The sequence below is a fragment of the Amblyomma mixtum genome, chromosome 3 (assembly GCF_055824585.1).
Source record: "Amblyomma mixtum isolate Tamu chromosome 3, ASM5582458v1, whole genome shotgun sequence".
Taxonomy (NCBI): domain Eukaryota; kingdom Metazoa; phylum Arthropoda; class Arachnida; order Ixodida; family Ixodidae; genus Amblyomma; species Amblyomma mixtum.
In genome coordinates, this window is record NC_143014.1 from 287,295,218 (window position 1) to 287,311,919 (window position 16,702).

The following is a 16,702-nucleotide window of genomic DNA, read 5'->3' on the forward strand; positions in this document are numbered from 1 at the left end:
CCAGACAAAGCGGAAAAGTTGTGATTGTGCTTTGATTTGCAGCAGCATATGAAATGTTTTAGCAGACAGTTTTATGGTGATAAAATTGTGATTTCGATAAGACACCGGTGAGGAGCAAGACACGAAGTGGGAGTACCCCTTTGGTAATAAAGCACAACAAATTATGGAGCTTTCGTTTGCCGTGAAGACAGCAATTTTCAACGATTTTATGGGTACTTTATCAGTGGTGTTACCTATTTTTAATTTTTTTTTGTGCACGTTCTGCTAGATTATGAACGAGCGGAAGAAGACGTTCCACCTCTACAGAAACCAGGGTGACCTTAGTGGAAGCGAAGATGAGGACACTAAAGAAACGGGAGAACTTCAGCCGGAAAGACGCATGGCAGTTATCGACATCTTGCTGGACAAGCACTTCAAAGACCCAAGCTACACTATGCAGGAGATTCGCAAGGACATAGATTTGCTTCTATTCGCGGTAAGTTTGTGGAGAGATTGCTATTCTTGTTGGCAGTTTTCTTATCGCCGTCGTCCCCTCACCTTCCTGCAGCAATAGATGGAAAAGGGCTCCTAGCCGTGAGGTGACCGATAAGCAAATTTTTGTAAGCTTTAAAGCAGTTAGTTCTACTGAGTGTTAGTGCGAGAAGTTCGTTGCCATTAAAATGTTTTTTCCGGCTTTGTTGTTGCTGCTGCGACCATCGACTGCCATTTTCGTGAGAGTTGGTGAAGTTGAAAAGCTGTGTCAGTCATTGTATTCTAAACATTTTGAACTGAGCGCGTGGCTTTCTCCAATGTTAGCCGAAAAATTCTCAGTGCTTTTCATCGTCGGCGATCCCTCTGCTTCAAATTATTTTTCAAAAAAAGAAGCATAATAGTAATTGAGTCCTGCTTGAAATTACTTAACTGGAGCAAAATTCTACACAGGTTCGAGTATCGTAAATAATGCCGGTCGCCGTTTGTCACTACTCACGGGCCTTTTTTTGTACAAGTGATCAAAATTGAGCCTTGTAGGTTACCTAAATTTAGGCGCTTAGAGATATTGACTTACCTCTCAGGAATTTAGAGGTGGGGGGGGGGGGGGGGAGGGGGGAGTGTGCTAATCTCTGCGAGACTGAGAAGGAAACTATGCGTCCTGGTTAGTGTTGTAAAGGGAGTACACGAATACCCATAAATTATGCTGCCCATAAATTATGCTGCAGCGGAACATTAAGCGAGATGATAATTGTCACTGCGAGGCGCCTATTTACCAGTTTTCTTTTTAGTTGTTGGAAACATAAAGGCGCTCGCATTTCTATATTACTTCATTTGGTAGAATTCTACTGTACGTTTGTTCCGCGATGTTTGGCCGCAAAGTTTCCACTGATTTCACCTAATTACGCACGCAAGGCGGTGGCAGCCGACGCGAAACTCCTCCTTAGTGTGACGCAGCTGTTCCGTCGGGTGTTTCTTCCATTTCAGTCACCGAAAGTGAAATGGAAACAGTTATCAGCTTTACCGGCCACTCTCCGCTGTTGGAAGGCGGAACGCCGTATCACGCCGGGAGGAAATTCGTGCCGATCGTCATCACCTTGCAAGTGCAATTACGCGGTTCGACTGGAAAATTTGGGAGCAAGTACCTCGGAATACACGCATGCTAGGAGAATTCTACCTCATAAAATTATCTAGTGACATGAGCCCCCTAAGCTTCCAGTATAAAAATGCCCGCTTACTGCAGTCACTAAAAGGCTAATTAATCAATTTTCTTTAATTAATCACTTGATGGTGACAATTCTCATCCACGTTGTGTCCTCAGGGTGTAAAACGCATCTGCAGGGGTCGATTCTACGCATCTGTCACCGTCATACTTTAAGAAATTCCTGAACCATAATTTTCATTACCCTGTATACCCTAGTGACGGTCGCCCATCATATCAGGTATATTGTATGAGAAATCCTGACTTCTGTTTTCCCTGTGACTACAACAATGAGTAACGGTGGTGGGTTAGAAAATCCTTTTCCTAGGTACATAATTTCTTTTCTGGATTCTACGACTGTACGACGTACCGAGCCCCAAGGTTCAAGGATCTCTCCTCAATTTCCTCTAAAACAGGTCACCGGAACCTGTACTGGCTCTCAATTCAAAGTGCTATGTTGTTATTTCTAACAGTTGCGTTCATCAAAAGGTGCGAATTTTTTTTGCTGTACTTCTTTATCTTCAACGCAGGGTCACGATACTAGTTCAACTGCTATAGCCTGGACTCTGTATCTCTTGGGCCTTCATCCGGAACTTCAGAGAAAAGCGCAAGAAGAAATGGATGCCATTTTTATGGACGACGTTAACCGAGACGTTACAAGGGAGGATACCGATCGTATGGTTTTCCTCGAAGCGTGCTTCAAGGTAAACCCAGCAAGCTTGTGCAGCGATAACGTTTGTTTCAAAATATCTTTGGCAGTTTTTTTTTTAAATAATTCTGTGAAATCATGCCTTTAGTGTACCATAGAACGTGTAATAAAGATAACCCAGGAAAAATTGTTAAGCCTGTTGAGACTGATAGAGCTTGGCGATTTTCATTTTCTTTGCGCATATGCGGGAAGTGGCGAAGTTTTTCAGGCGGAATGCTTTTTTTTCACAAATGAACATTTATAGTCGCGCATGGCATGCCAACAAACGAAAACTCCAGAGGACTTAAGGCCACGGATTAGAAAAGCAACGCCATAAATACAGTGATTGATAGCCGATGTATACCTCCTTCTCCAATCTTTTTTGACCGTAAACTGGAAAAAGCTTCAAATAAAAAACAGCTTGAGGTCGTATGGCTTATAACGCGTTACAGCGGTGCAATTTAGAATATGATGTGAAGACAATGTTACATTTTACCTGAAGCACAGGGCGAGTTTTGCGTCTTTCGCATCTTAGAGCAGGCAGCGTGAACAGAAGAATGTGACAGTGGAATCATTATCCAGTAAAATCAGGAATTTCACACCAACCTTTGGGTGTAGATCAAAAATATTTTGTACTGCCTCATTAGACCTGACTTTCTTTGCCCAAAATACGAGGATTGCTTAAATGCTGTCACTCCAAAATGATGTCGTCAAACGTCTTTGCGATAATATTCGTAAGCTTACAGAAATTGAGCAGGACATCAGTAGCTAGATTTTCTGACAATTATCTTTTCAATAGATCATGTTGCCTCTTGACCATTCGTCAACCTAATCCTGAAATTCCTTGGGCGGCAATTGAAAGAGCTTCCTAGTAATGAAACGTGATGTAAAAGGTGGTAGTTACCACTGGTTGGAGGGGGAAGACGCGTAGTATTGAAGAAGCGTTGCTGGCCCAACAAGCTACGCTCTTTCAATACTACGCTTCTTTTTTGGGGGGCATCTTTCTGCATGTTCAGCCTCCTTCAGACCAGGCTGCCTTCTGCGTCAGCACCATCGCCTACCTCTCCTGCAAAGCCGGGTTTTATTCCCACTGCATAAAAAACGATCTTCCGCCGCAGGTAGTCATTAGTTTGTTTAGTTTCCAGCGTTGTCCTGTGAACGCGTCCTTTCCGCTGGTTTTCCACTTATCCTTATCTCATACGCCTGGATGACTTTCTGCCTCCCCCCTGCTACTCTTGCCCTCTTTAGGAATCCACTGAGTTGCCTTTAATGACCATGTATTATTTTTTCTTCGCATTACATGCCCTGCCCATGCCCATTGGTTCTGACTGATTTTAACTTACATGTCGATCTCAGGAAGTTGTCCGCATTCCTCATAACTCTCATTTCTCCTTGAAAGGAGGCCATGCGTCTATTTCCACCGATACCGTTCATAGGGAGAGTTCTGGACGAGACTATTACACTTGGTAAGTGGTGATGTGTCTTTTTAATGACTGTAAGGAATAAGTCAAGCTGATAAGCGCCCTCCTTCCGCTAACGGCTAAAGAATGCAAATAAAGGCTATGCGCTATAGCTGCGCCGTACTGAGGAGGAGCTTCGTGTCGGTCGCTTCCACTTTGCGTACGTAATCGCAAACAGATTTAGTCGAGAATTAGTATCCAAATGTGTCGGATTGCCTACGTGCTCGTGGAATTCGGCCCAATGCCGTAGTCTGAGAATACGACCACCTCTAAACTACCAATATAAGCATCCGCATTAATTGGTACTACTGAAAATGGTTTTTTAATTAATTTCAATAATTCAGAGGTTCACTCCAAGAATTTACTCGCACTTTGTGCCCGTCTGGTCGCATTATCTACCTGCGCACATGAATTTTGCGTACTGCTAACCTAGTCGTCTAAAAATAATACCGAAGGAATTATTTCGAACCCAGTGTGTATTATGACTACTGTATGCTACTTTTGAACACGAAGCCTGTTCAGTACGTGAGCAGCAACGGTTAACGCTTGCATGCATGATATCATTGCTGCTTGTGGGCATTTTTTATTGTAAACAGAGAAATTGCTCATGTTTTCGGAAATAAATCAGTGCTAGGGGGGATGCTTTCCCGTAATCTTCAGTGCGATGTGAAAATTACTTTGTTCCTGTACAGTAAATGCTCCTTAGATAAGAAATGTGTTTAGTAGTTAGTATGTATGGGGATTTAACGTCCCACCATTAAATGAACAAAATTTTTTGTAAGCAAAGAAGTATTTGATGAAGAATAACTACACTTCAACTAAACTTAAATCGAAGTGCAATCATTATGGAATCTATTTGACATCATTCACAATTAAGAAGCAATATAAAGCTAACATTGCGTAAACCAGACCGATAAGCCACCTTGGAAGGCTTGAAAATGTTACGCGTTGGCTAGATCACTGCTGATACCAAATGCTGAAGCCTGACATGACCAAATTTGCAGGCCTGAGTCAAAGTTGTCTGTATGCATGCAGAAGTCCACTGCACTCATATGCTCGGTTGTCACGCAGTTCCTGAGCACTGCTTTTTTGTTACAGACGGAGTGGTGATCCCGAAAGGAGTCACAGTATTTATCAACATCTTTGGACTCCACAGAAACAGCAATCACTTCGAAAAGCCCGAAGAATTTATTCCGGCCAGGTTCCTAGACGGGGCTGACAAGAAACGACACCCCTTCGCATTCATACCTTTCTCAGCTGGCGCAAAGAACTGCATCGGTAAGGCTTAGAAGCAGTTCAAGAGTACTGGAAGATCAGTACATATGCCGAGAGAAAGACTAAGTGATCATTACCGCCGGAATTCGTGCGTGGCCGTGCTACCGCATTCTGGTCTGCTTGTGATAATTTTAACTCAGGTGATGTACTTTAGGTGATGCACTGGCATATTGGATGATCGAAGAAAATAGCACCTTTCCTTCACGCACTCTATCTCTCTAACGCACGCACGCACGCGCGCACACGCACGCACGCATACACACTCACACACGCACACACTCACACACTCACACACTCACACACGCACACGCACAAAAATGAGACGATACGACAGTTGAAAGCTTCACTCGTCAAACTGTACATGAGTTGATAATAGTTTGGCAGAAAAGATTCGCCAGTGACAGGTATGCTCAAAGCAGGTTTTTTTAAAGCTCGAAATGCATTAACACCTCGATTGCAGAAAGCTACAAATGTGAAGCAAAAAAACCACAAGAAGAGTGTCGCAGTTGTATAGCACGCTACGAATTACCTCGTGTAATTCGTAGCGTGTAATTCGTGTAATTCGTTACCAGACTAGGGTGTTGGTAAAGTTGTCTTTTAACCGCTGTGTATGACGGAAATAAAGTGTGCGAGCTGAGCTTTACAAAACAAATAAAAAAATGCTTCGCGACAAGAATACATTCTCTCATCGTTACTACAGTCTTGCCAAGCGGTTTGCATAACCCTTATTGCTTGTGGAGATGATTAAATAACCCTTATTCTGCTGATCACAACGTGAACAAGGGAGGGACAACCTCAGGGTGCTCTCTAACGTTTCGGCAAAAAGACCTGTCTTCGTCTGGTCTTCGTCTGGGCCCAGATAAAGAAAGTTCCTCTTGTCGAAATGTTGGCAAGCACCCTGGGGCTTTCCCCTCCCTTGTTCACTTTGTGATTATTAAGAACCATCAGACAAACCTTTCCCTGCCTTATTCTGCTGAGCAATCCACATCTCAAGAAGTGATGCCGGCCATAAGTGGAGCAAAATTCTGATATCAAAGGTTCCCGTCACGCAGTCTTGCAGAACTTTAAATGCAATACGGGCATGCGCTTGCGGGATTAGCACTACGGTTGAGTGCCGGTGTACTACGCTACTGTACGGCCATTATGCCCCGTGTCAGTGCACTGAAGTTACAACACCACAATCATCTTCTTTTTACTCTACTCGTGTGTTTTAATGCATGCTTTGTAGCACTCCGTATTGCGGTTAGTATTTAAGGAAACTGAAAAGGGTACGTTACTAACCGCTTTTAAGTCTTACACACTGCCAGTACGTGCAAGTCGCTCGGAAATAAATGTACAGTCGTGGGCAAAACTGGACTCTAATGATGGACCTACGACGAAAAGCTACTGTGGCACTATGCAGCGGCGAGAACACTAAACGTTATCACTTAACGAGATAAACACGGACAAGTAAGCAACAGAGCCCCTGCCGCGGTGGCTGAGTGGGTATGGCGATTGGGCTGTTGATCCGAATGTCGATGGTTGGAATCCCAACTGCTGTAGTAGCATTTTGCTGAAGGTAAAAATTGCGATGTGCTGTGCAATGTAAGTGCTCGTTAACTGGAGGAGCTCCGAATTAATCCTGAGCCCACACTACAGCATGCCAGTGTACTGCACACATATCACATACCACTACCAGAAAGAGAGTGAACACAAGCAATTCTAAATGTATACCTATAATCTTTGTTAGGTGAGTGGAGGAGCGCGCCTATGTAGTAGCCAGTGGTCTCATTTTATGCGATAGAATAATTGACAAATGTCTCCGCACCTACAATCGCTGTCACAATTTGCCTCCTGCCAAGGTTGATGCACGGACGGAAGGAGCAGCTGCAACCTGCAACCTGCCACGGTTGGCAAGGGGCAAAGTGGAAAGAGGACAAATCCCCCTATGCACTTGTATGGTATAGGTGGTAGTGTATTGCAGCTCACAACTAGGTTCTTATGCTATCGCACTGTCTCAACAAATTGTAATTAGGAGTCCTAATTTTTTCACTACCCGTCCTATGATGTTCCATTCGGGGAATTTCTCGTTTTTTTAGGGAATTTCACGACACCAGATATATCGATGAAAGGAAATTTTTATGGAGTTTCAGAAAATTTTAAGAACCAAAATTGTCAGACATTCTTCTAACTGCTGGAGTTTTCAAGCTTTTGGAGAGAAAAGTGGCTTGATGTACGAATATTTGCAGTCAAATTGAGGGTATTGTCGGTTACGGAATGAAAGATGACTGCACCGTTTGAAGTTTGCTTATGTTTCCGCATTTCGGTAATATTGTTCAATGTTATATTGTTATTTCACAAGCGTTATCACGGCAGGGTCGTTCGTCTCGGAAGGGAACGCAACCAGTGCTCTTATGTTGGCATTTGTATCGCTGTTAGCTCATATTCGCTTGGTTGCCCGAATCCCGCGGTACATCTGTGCCGTCGTCTTTCCTTTCAAGTTATATTCGTCAACTATACCCTTGAAAAGCTTGAAACCACAGCATGCATAAGAGGTACAAGTGGTTTGTGTCTTTGCGTGCAGGTCAACGCTTCGCATATCGTGAGAGCAAAGTCATTCTGGCGAAAGTTCTGCGGAGTTTCACGATCAAGTCGAGCTGGCCTCTGGACCGACTTAAGCTCAGTACCGAGATGGTGACGAAAGTCAAGGGTGGCCTTCGTGTCTGGGTCCGTCGCAGGAAGCTCGGCCAGTACGCTTGAAACCTCTGGCTTCAGCTGCCAGTGCCTGCTCTTCTGCTGCGACAAGCACACGAGCCCGTGAGTGCTTGTGTGGGAGTGGGACAGCGTGAAAGAGTCAGCCAGCGTCAGCCACCGTGGCCTGGTGACGCCGCCGTTGAGGTGAACTGTTGCTCCCAGAAACTGCGCGGTTACTGCCTGGTTTGAGAGGGCCGAACGGAAAGAAGACCCTCGATTACTATTAGGCATATGCGACCCTTTCGTGAGGGCCGCTTTTGTACGAAGAGCGACACCAGTTACGATCTCAGGAATAAGGCGTCTGCGAAAACGGAGCAGAGCGGCTTCTGTTGAGCGCCCCTTTTTCGCAGCGCCACCAAAACTGGAGTAGGGTGATCACTGCTGTCCGTTCGATTTATAGATAAGCCACTGGATTACGACTTTATTACGGATTCGGAACAAATTCTTTCTATGCCTCTGATATCGCCCTTCAGAGTGCCTGCCTTGGTTGGCTGAGTAAAAATACGAGATGCGCTCCCTGATACTACAATTCCGTGCCAGCTATCATTTTCGAAATGTTACATGAGCCCATATGTTACATCTTGCGAAATGACGAGATTAATATTCTTTTGTTTGGTAATATTCCTCGGTCCCTACGTTTCTAACTGATTATGCACGTCCTCTCAACGCCCAAGCGTTTCGGATGAAGGATTGCTCGTGTTTAATTTTGTTTCCCTTTGCGCGCAAACTGGACAAGTTCTCGTGGAAACAGCCATAATGCACATTTTTTTCTTCTCGGACTGAAGAGCCGATTTCAAATGCATAATAATCAGGCGCGTTACTTATTTGACAAATGTAATCCGAACATCTTTAACTTCCCTGGTGGCACATCTTTTGCTGTCTTATTCCCGTGAAACGTATTTTTTATGTCATTTCCATCTGTGTTTACCTCCAGGAGTTCTTGTCGTATCAGCTTCTTGCAGTTTCCAGTTTTTTGATGGCCTAAAAAGTACCAGTTTGTTGTTTTTAAGGAAACTATTGTGCTTAAAAAAGACATTGTGAGAGTTCCGTTTTATCACCTGCCGAGAAAGTAATGACGCGTCCATAGCACCGAAGATAAAAAGCACCGAGGGCAAACACTCAGCAAGCACATGATATTATTCACATAAGACAACTTACGACATATTGCGGAACCTTGGCCCGTTGAAGCGTGACTTCAAGAAACACTCGAAAGACAATGTAGACTTCTGCGCACGCATTTAAAACGCAGACGTCATGGTTGTGCGAAAGCAATTACGCCAACTCTGCCGTGACGTGAGACTCGGAAGGTTGTCGCGGGCACGAATTGTTCTCCGACGCACCATTGTGTCAAGTGTGTGGTGGGCTTGAAAAGGGTAAGCTTAAATAAGGTGAGGGAAGGAGAGATAGCGGGGAAAAAATGCGTGGACATTCCCATATCCTCGGAAGCATGTAAATGGCGCTCTGCGGGTTCTTGGAAATTCTACCTAAGTGCTGACCGTCCGCATCATTCGCTTACTGCTATTTTTTTCTCAGCACAGAGGCTTTTGGACACCCACACACCGAATCGTCCCTGCCGTCATAACAGGAGTGGTTATATCTGTCTCTTTAATCGGCAATGGGACACGTGTTGCACCAGTCTAGATATGACCAGATAACTTTACCTGAAAAAGACAATAAAATAACTAAAAATGTTAGATACAGTTCTTACTTCTTTCAAAGAAAAATCTCCAAGAAAGCAGGAGCACATCTTTGTGTGGCGTAGGACCACAATAGATGTGGTTCTTATGGAAGCAAAGGCAGTTATCAGTTTGTCAGAAAAAAAAAGACTTTTAAACACTGTGCTGTGTTGATATCCAAAAAGTGCATTGATTGGTCGTGAAATGTGTGCGAGCGTAATAAAATGTTTTCCAGAGGCATGCAGAAACTGAGTTTGTTTTCTTTTTACACTAAATTTCGAGGTAGTGCAAAGAATCACTCCTGATTATGCTGGAGAGAAACCCCTCTTGTTTTGAAGAAACGTTAGTAGACTTCATTTCAAACATAACTGCTTTTGCACACAAATAATGTTTAGTAATTTCGAGACAATAATTTCACTAACTTGTCTTAGCGCCGTTTTGGACGTCATGTTTTGAGAAAAAGTAATGTGATTCATAGGCTGTGGTCCGTAGCTATGAATTAGCAGAAAGTTTGCATTCTCTTGGGTAACTGGTTTCAGTAAAAGTCATATGAAAAAGGCTCTGCGCGTACAGAGCACTGTGCGAAACACCTCATGCAGACTGGTATTGATCCTCCTTTAATAAATGCAGGATGGGTCCAAGGGAGGCCGAAGGAAACCAAGCTAGTTTCCTTAACTTATGGTTCTATGGCGGACCTCGTCCCTGCGGTCACCACGTTGCGTTTGCAGCCAGGAATAGAAGCTCAAAGCTTTTCACTGAAAGTCGAAACGTCCTGGCTGCTCCTCAATTGTCGCGAGTGAATCGGGTTGCGACTGCGAGCAAAGCAGCTGATAATCTCAGCAAGCATTTTGAGTTTTTTTTAGATGCTAATACACAGACATAAAGACAAAACTCCGTCGCTGCTATTGATACCTGTATCCCTCGTTTCAACGGGTACTGCCCTCATGAAAAGACGCAACTGCGCGCACGATTCTCGAACTATTCCTGCGGAAGTGGCAGTTCACCTCGCAATTTTTCTTGTGCTTTAGCAAAATCGGGAAAGCAATACCTGCTAGAAGTGTTCTATGCGGCTCGGTGGCCGCCGAGTGGTTCTGGAGGCTTTTGCGGGCTTTGCTAAATGGTCTACTCCGAGTGAAACCTGCTGCACTATTCACGAACACTGTTCCCGTTTCTCAAGTCATTGGTCGCATGCACGAATAAGGGCTTTGGAAAAATAACGAAGCCGGCTGCAGTGTTGGTAAAGGCGACCGTGTTTTATATCTCATAAAAACGTCGAGGTGCTGTCGTTGCAGCTTCTTGTCACTTAGTGTGAACAGCGAAGAAGCTATTTGCTGGAATTAACGGTAAAGGCAATCGGGTTTTATATCTGATCAAAACCTCAAAGTGCTGCCGTCGCAGCTTCTTGTCGCTTAGTGTGAACAGCAAAGTAGCTATTTACTGTAACTAACGGAACCTGTCGATTTTGTGCGTAAAAGTACACACTCCGGGCTCGATGCAGCTGATGCGAAGCTGTTTGAAAGCCGTTCATTTTATGCATCGTAGTTTGTACAGGGAGTGTGGTCGATTCAGAATAAATTCACCGCATTCAAATTTTTTAAACTTGGTTTTATAGTGGATTCCACAAGGTAACAGTTGTTTTCTGAATTTTATCTTTTTTATGTAATACCGTGAAACGAATAAGTTTGAAGCAAATTATTTCTCCCGTTGGGTTCAATCGCATTACACCGATATTCACTTTTAGGGAAACATTGATCGTAGATATGTTCTTTCTCAATTTCAAGTTATACGTTCCTTCGTCCGTACGCGCGAAAGAGTCTAGAGCAAACCACCCTCCTTCCGTCCTCTTCCCGTTGCCTGAGACGCCAAAAACCAAATTCAAGCCATTATTTGTGGAAAAGCAAACGGAGCTCAATCTTTGTTGAATTCATCTTTTTCGTGCAGATGTCTATATTGCTAAAACTGCTGACCGCTGCCTAGGATAATGACCTTTTCTCCTGTTTCACAGAGAGTACAGCATAGTGAGAAAACGATTGTAGTCGTTGATCTCTTTATAAACTAATTGTCATTAATAAATTTGTCAGTCACTGCTGTTACCATATGCGTGTACACACCAAACATCAAATAGGTTGCATTCTCAGTTTTTGTGTCAAATTACCGCTTGGGATGCTCTAGCACGATTATGTTGCGAAATTTTCGCCCCAGAATTTCAGTCCACATATTACACGAGCAAGAATGTGGATATCGGTACAAAATTCCTGGCGCAGCTTTTGCGTCTATCTTTTCTTCGCTTTATCTAGCCGAAAGTTCGAGCGGGATACTTATCACTAACCTGCTGCTCTACGCGGTTGGCAGAGGAAACGCCATATGCACCGGTGACGTTACACCAAGACGTATTTGGTGTTTATCGCCACCGCCTTGCATGCGTAATAACGCAGTATGAGTATCTTGAAATATGAACATCTTTGAAGATGTATGGGGGACGAGAATGCTCCCAAATGGACTATTCCAAGAATACGACCACATCCACTTTGTGGTATAAACATGCATGCTTATTGCGTTGAGTGGAAAGTTAGTCAACTGATACTCGAAAATTATATTAGCGACGCAACAATCATCCTCCCTTTTTGTGTCCTTGAAGTTCATAACCAAGGCATGAAAATGGCTTCCCCGATCCAATCCCTGTTTAAAGTCAAAAACATCTCAAAATCTTAATCTTGAATAGCCTAAAGAAAACTAAATGTGATGTTATCGAGAGGGTGCCTTGATGACGTGATTTTGTCTGGAGATTTTCGCAAAGTGATCCAAAGAGCGAAACTTGCAGCGCTTGAGAAACATGGCTAAATATGAAGTACACAACACAAACCCAGAAATTATGCCCCAGGTTGTTCATGAACACTGTTGTTTCATATATTGTAAGATTCCATTATAACAATCAATAAGTACGCAGTTCTGTCGGCAGACTGGAATTTTTCTCTATTTACGTTTGTGCTATCGTCAAAAACACTTTTTTCTAAAATCTTATGCGAAGATGCGCGAAAAAAAATTTTATTTCCATTCTACATGCATGACGTTTGCAGGGAAGACAACCAAGTTGCGCTGAGTATTGTGGAAGCCAGCAGGTGGCTTCGTAACTGCGTAATGTAAAAAAAAAACATCTATGTCAGCAAAACTTTACTCTTTTCTTTTCGTTACTCTTTAACGAAGGGAGACACAAGCGATGGAAATGGTGGTCAGACGACAATGGTAAACTCGTAAGAGAAGCTTTGAAAATAAATGCCTACGTTTTTTGAAACTCAACCAAAAGAGGCCTTTGCGTGACGACCTACAGTACTTAAAAAGGCGTTAATCTTGAGCCTCAGAAAAAAAATTTATTACAGACAACAAATATTTCCCTAAATACAATTAAGAAACGCACAACTGCACAAGGGTCCTCGGAGAAAGTTTGATCGTTCGGTAATCGCTGAATGATTTGGCTTCATGTCTATGAAGAGACATTTTTTTTTGGAGATTAGTGCAGCACATTTTTGTATCCCTGGCGAGTGAGCACTTGCACGCTGGCATAGAATAAAAATTAATGCTGTACAAAAGTCAGGAAAAGTGATGTGTGTACTCAAATTTGCATTTTTCTATAAGTAGCACGCCGAGCAAAGAGAGCACATCTTTACAGAACATGAACCCAGGGACATCTGGGTTCAAGGCATGGTGTTGGTGCTTGCGTTCTAATCTTGATGCGTAATCTTGGTAACTTTGTAACTTGCGCACAAGCGGTCTCTGTGAAAGAAGGTACGGTAAGGTCACGCTTTCTTTGTACAGCAGTATGTGCGCCGCATGCAAGGACAAATGCAATCAGTTCGTGTTCTACGTGCAGGGTATAAGACGAACTGAAGCTTGCACTACAAGATTCATGTATAGAATACGTGCAGAGAAGAGGGCGTACTGAGACTGTGGGATGTCCTAAGGGCGAGTGAGCGGTGATGAGGAGAGCCAAGAGGAATATCGTGTAGAGAGAATCGCAAGCATGGTAAGCGACCCTAGGTAAAGCGACCCCAGATTTTAAATTCTTTCAACGCTTGCGTACTGCTTTGGGCATCGCAATGCTCCGAGTGTTATAAGACCTAGTTTCAATCCACCGGCACCTTCGAATGCCGTTTCTTTACTCCTAGTTAAAAACAAGTGATCACCTGCTCGCTCTTCCACGTACTCTTCCTTAGACATACGACCACTTCTGGACATCCCCCCCTTCTGGAATCTGGTGCCGTTCAGTGGTGGTCTCTACATGAGCTTTTACTTTGATGAAAGGTTACAGAAAACATTCTTTTAGATTCATTATTCTTGACGACATTTTTGTTTCTCGTAGCGGGCCCGGATTCTTCTGTATCGGACACGAAAAACTTTCAACAGCTGGCATATTTGGAAAAGTTTATATAGTGCGGTGAACAACTCACGTGCAATATTTTGTGAAAGATGCAAGAGCAAATCTCTTGTCCTTGTTGTACAGATATTGAGAACTTTATGTGATCACAAAAAATGGGAACAATCGCTGCTTTTTCTAGCCACTTCCTCCAAGTTCTATTATTCTGTCACCTTTTAAACATAGGATCTACTGCCCTTTTTCTGCGTGGCAACATTATTAAAAGAGAGAAGTGCAGCCCGTCATTGCTATATCAAAAAGAAAGTAAGTTGCTCAACAGAAGAAGCTATCCCCGCTGACATGGGATGTTGCCGAGGGCACCCACCCCTCTGGAGTGTATGGCGAATTAAAGAGTATATTGCTTATCTCGAGTCGCCAGTATCCTTAGCATGTTCTAGAACTACAGATAATGCAGCTATTACAACTTGCACTTAGGGCAATTTTTATCGCGTCCCGAAATGTGCAAATAAATTCTTGAACAGAAAACTTGTAGTGAGCGCCATAATAAACTCCTCTCTCCCATCCGCTCCCCTCGAAAAAAAAAGGAGATAATTTGACTGAAGTAACTCCTGCAGCAGAGGAAAATTGCCGCATACATGCATCTGACAGCGGAAGTCTCTAATTTAGAGGGTGGCCATTTTCTCCAATTACAGCCATATTCTTTTGTCATTATTATTCATTCCGCACAAGGAAATCAGGGAATTTCATAGTTTTTTATACAACTAGCTATTCATTGCATTAGGATTAAGGAAATTGAACCCAGAAACTCAAGGCTCACAATTATTCATGTCTGAAGCGGAAAGAAAAAGATAAGCAGGAAAGTCGCTTTTCAGCTTCCGCCAAGTCTTTCTTTTCACCACGGAAATAATTCCATAAAGCATTCTTTCTTAGCCTCTCGAGAGCTTGTTAATAGCAAGCACCTCCATAACACAAATGCACCTGAAATAGACGGAAAAAGGACGTGAAAGCAAGGACATGAAGAAATGGGGACACTGTTGCGATCGTTACAGGAAATGAGTTCTAAGATTATAATTTCCAACCCAGGACTTCACTAGTACACCTATATAATCAGCTCCTCTTGCTGTTTTTTTAATGTACCATACATTTTGGTGTTACGAGTACTCATTATATTCTAGAAACAATTTTCTCATCATATATCTACGGCTACTGCTGGAATTGTGGAACCTTCTCCAATGCGCCACAGAAGAGACAGCCTAATTGATTGTTTGCCCGCCTGTTTGCCGGAGCTAAGGCGTCAGTAATGGCTCTTTGTGTTCCTAAGGCAAGCCCTAAAGCTTCATGCAAAGAAACGAAGGTTATCAAAACAATCACTGAAATTTCTGTAGGCACCACAAATTACTAAGGGCAAGAAAAATTAACGTTGCACTGTCATTACAGTACGTTCTACCCATACTAATTGTATGATACAACATCCAAGGGGCTACTCGAACTGCTAAATATTAGCCCATTTAAATTCATTGTTAGAAGCCACCCTAGTGGCTGAGTAGTTATGGTGCTCGGCTGCTGACCCGAAAGATGCGGATTCGATCCCGCTCGCGGTAGTCGCACTTCCATGGCACCGAAATTATACAGTCCCGTCCAATGTGCGATGTCAGTGCACGTTAAAGAACCCCAGGTGGTCGAAATTGTCCTGAGCACTCCACTACGGCGTCTCTCCTAACCTGACCCGCTTTGGGGCGTTAAAAGCCATAAAGCAATAAACCCATTCACTATCAAAAATTCAATCAAAGGACGTATTATAGTATTGTCGCCTGCTCCTGATTTCGAGGCGTAATAAACAAGAAATATTGAAACATGAGAGCTGGAGTAAAAAGTCTAATTTTTATATTTGTCCCAGCAGGGGAGGATTTATATATTGCTTTTGGGGAAGGCAATTGGGTGGGTGGCGTTCGTCACATATAAACCATGTATTTTGTGGACATTGTTTAGAAGAATAATTCGGTTGAACGAGGGTTTCGTATTAAAAATTTATCGCTTGTAGAGGAAGGGGAGGGGGGAGGGGTGCCCCAGGAATGAATTCGCTCCTGTCTACCGGTCAGTTATCAGATAGGCGATATAATAACGCTAAGTTGGTGTTTCTGATGAGAGCTCACTCACTACATGAGGCTTTAATTTCGCTGAATAACCGCCTAGTAACATATGCGAAGCCTCGTGATGCATTCCATAGACACTATAAAATCATTTCTGCCTTGTCAAAGAACTGATGAACAGGCAGAAGTGAGGAAATGAGGGGCTGGTAGCGAAATTAAAGCAAACAGTCACTGAAACAAAGGGATGCATTGCGAGATTTTAGTTTGGGGAAGAGGGGAGGGAGGGGGGGGGGGGGCTTCGCTGAAAATGAGGAGTTAGTGGCGCAATCATTTCTGGGATGCCAAATAAATAACTCATACGGAGCTCGCACTGCGAACTGAGCTACGGCAGTGGATGTCCAAATTTCTAATTGCGAGTGTACCTGTGTCGCATGCATCTTGCCTTGTGAGTGTTCATCAGTGTCAGCCACAACCATATCAGTGGACGTCGTATGATACTGCCAGCGCCACATAGAACGTGATCAAACGATGAGGGCGGCAGCTGTGCGATGACCCTCTTCTTCCTCGTCGCTTTTCTACTTCGTGTTATTTTATCATTTAACCGAAAAATGACAACGCTGCTATTTTCGCACTTCGATCACCGCTACGAACAAAAAAAAATCCCCACCCCCTATGCATTCCCTGCTTTCCCTGTCTGTTGATTTCCTTAAAATGCATATTGCCAGGTGGCACTTGCCGG

General features: G+C 43.4%; 1 protein-coding gene across 1 annotated transcript in view; it reads left to right on the forward strand.

Moving 5' to 3' along the window:
• The window catches only part of LOC149355091 (cytochrome P450 4C1-like), an 83,461-nt gene extending 74,113 nt beyond the window's left edge, over window positions 1–9,348 (forward strand). The window contains exons 7-11 of the mRNA XM_089577590.1: window positions 269–475; window positions 2,200–2,373; window positions 3,757–3,823; window positions 4,916–5,095; window positions 7,656–9,348. Of these exons, the coding sequence (XP_089433716.1) occupies window positions 269–475; window positions 2,200–2,373; window positions 3,757–3,823; window positions 4,916–5,095; window positions 7,656–7,831 (804 nt within the window). The 3' untranslated portion in view covers window positions 7,832–9,348. The remainder of the gene's footprint in view (window positions 1–268; window positions 476–2,199; window positions 2,374–3,756; window positions 3,824–4,915; window positions 5,096–7,655) is intronic.
• Window positions 9,349–16,702: the final 7,354 nt, after the last annotated feature.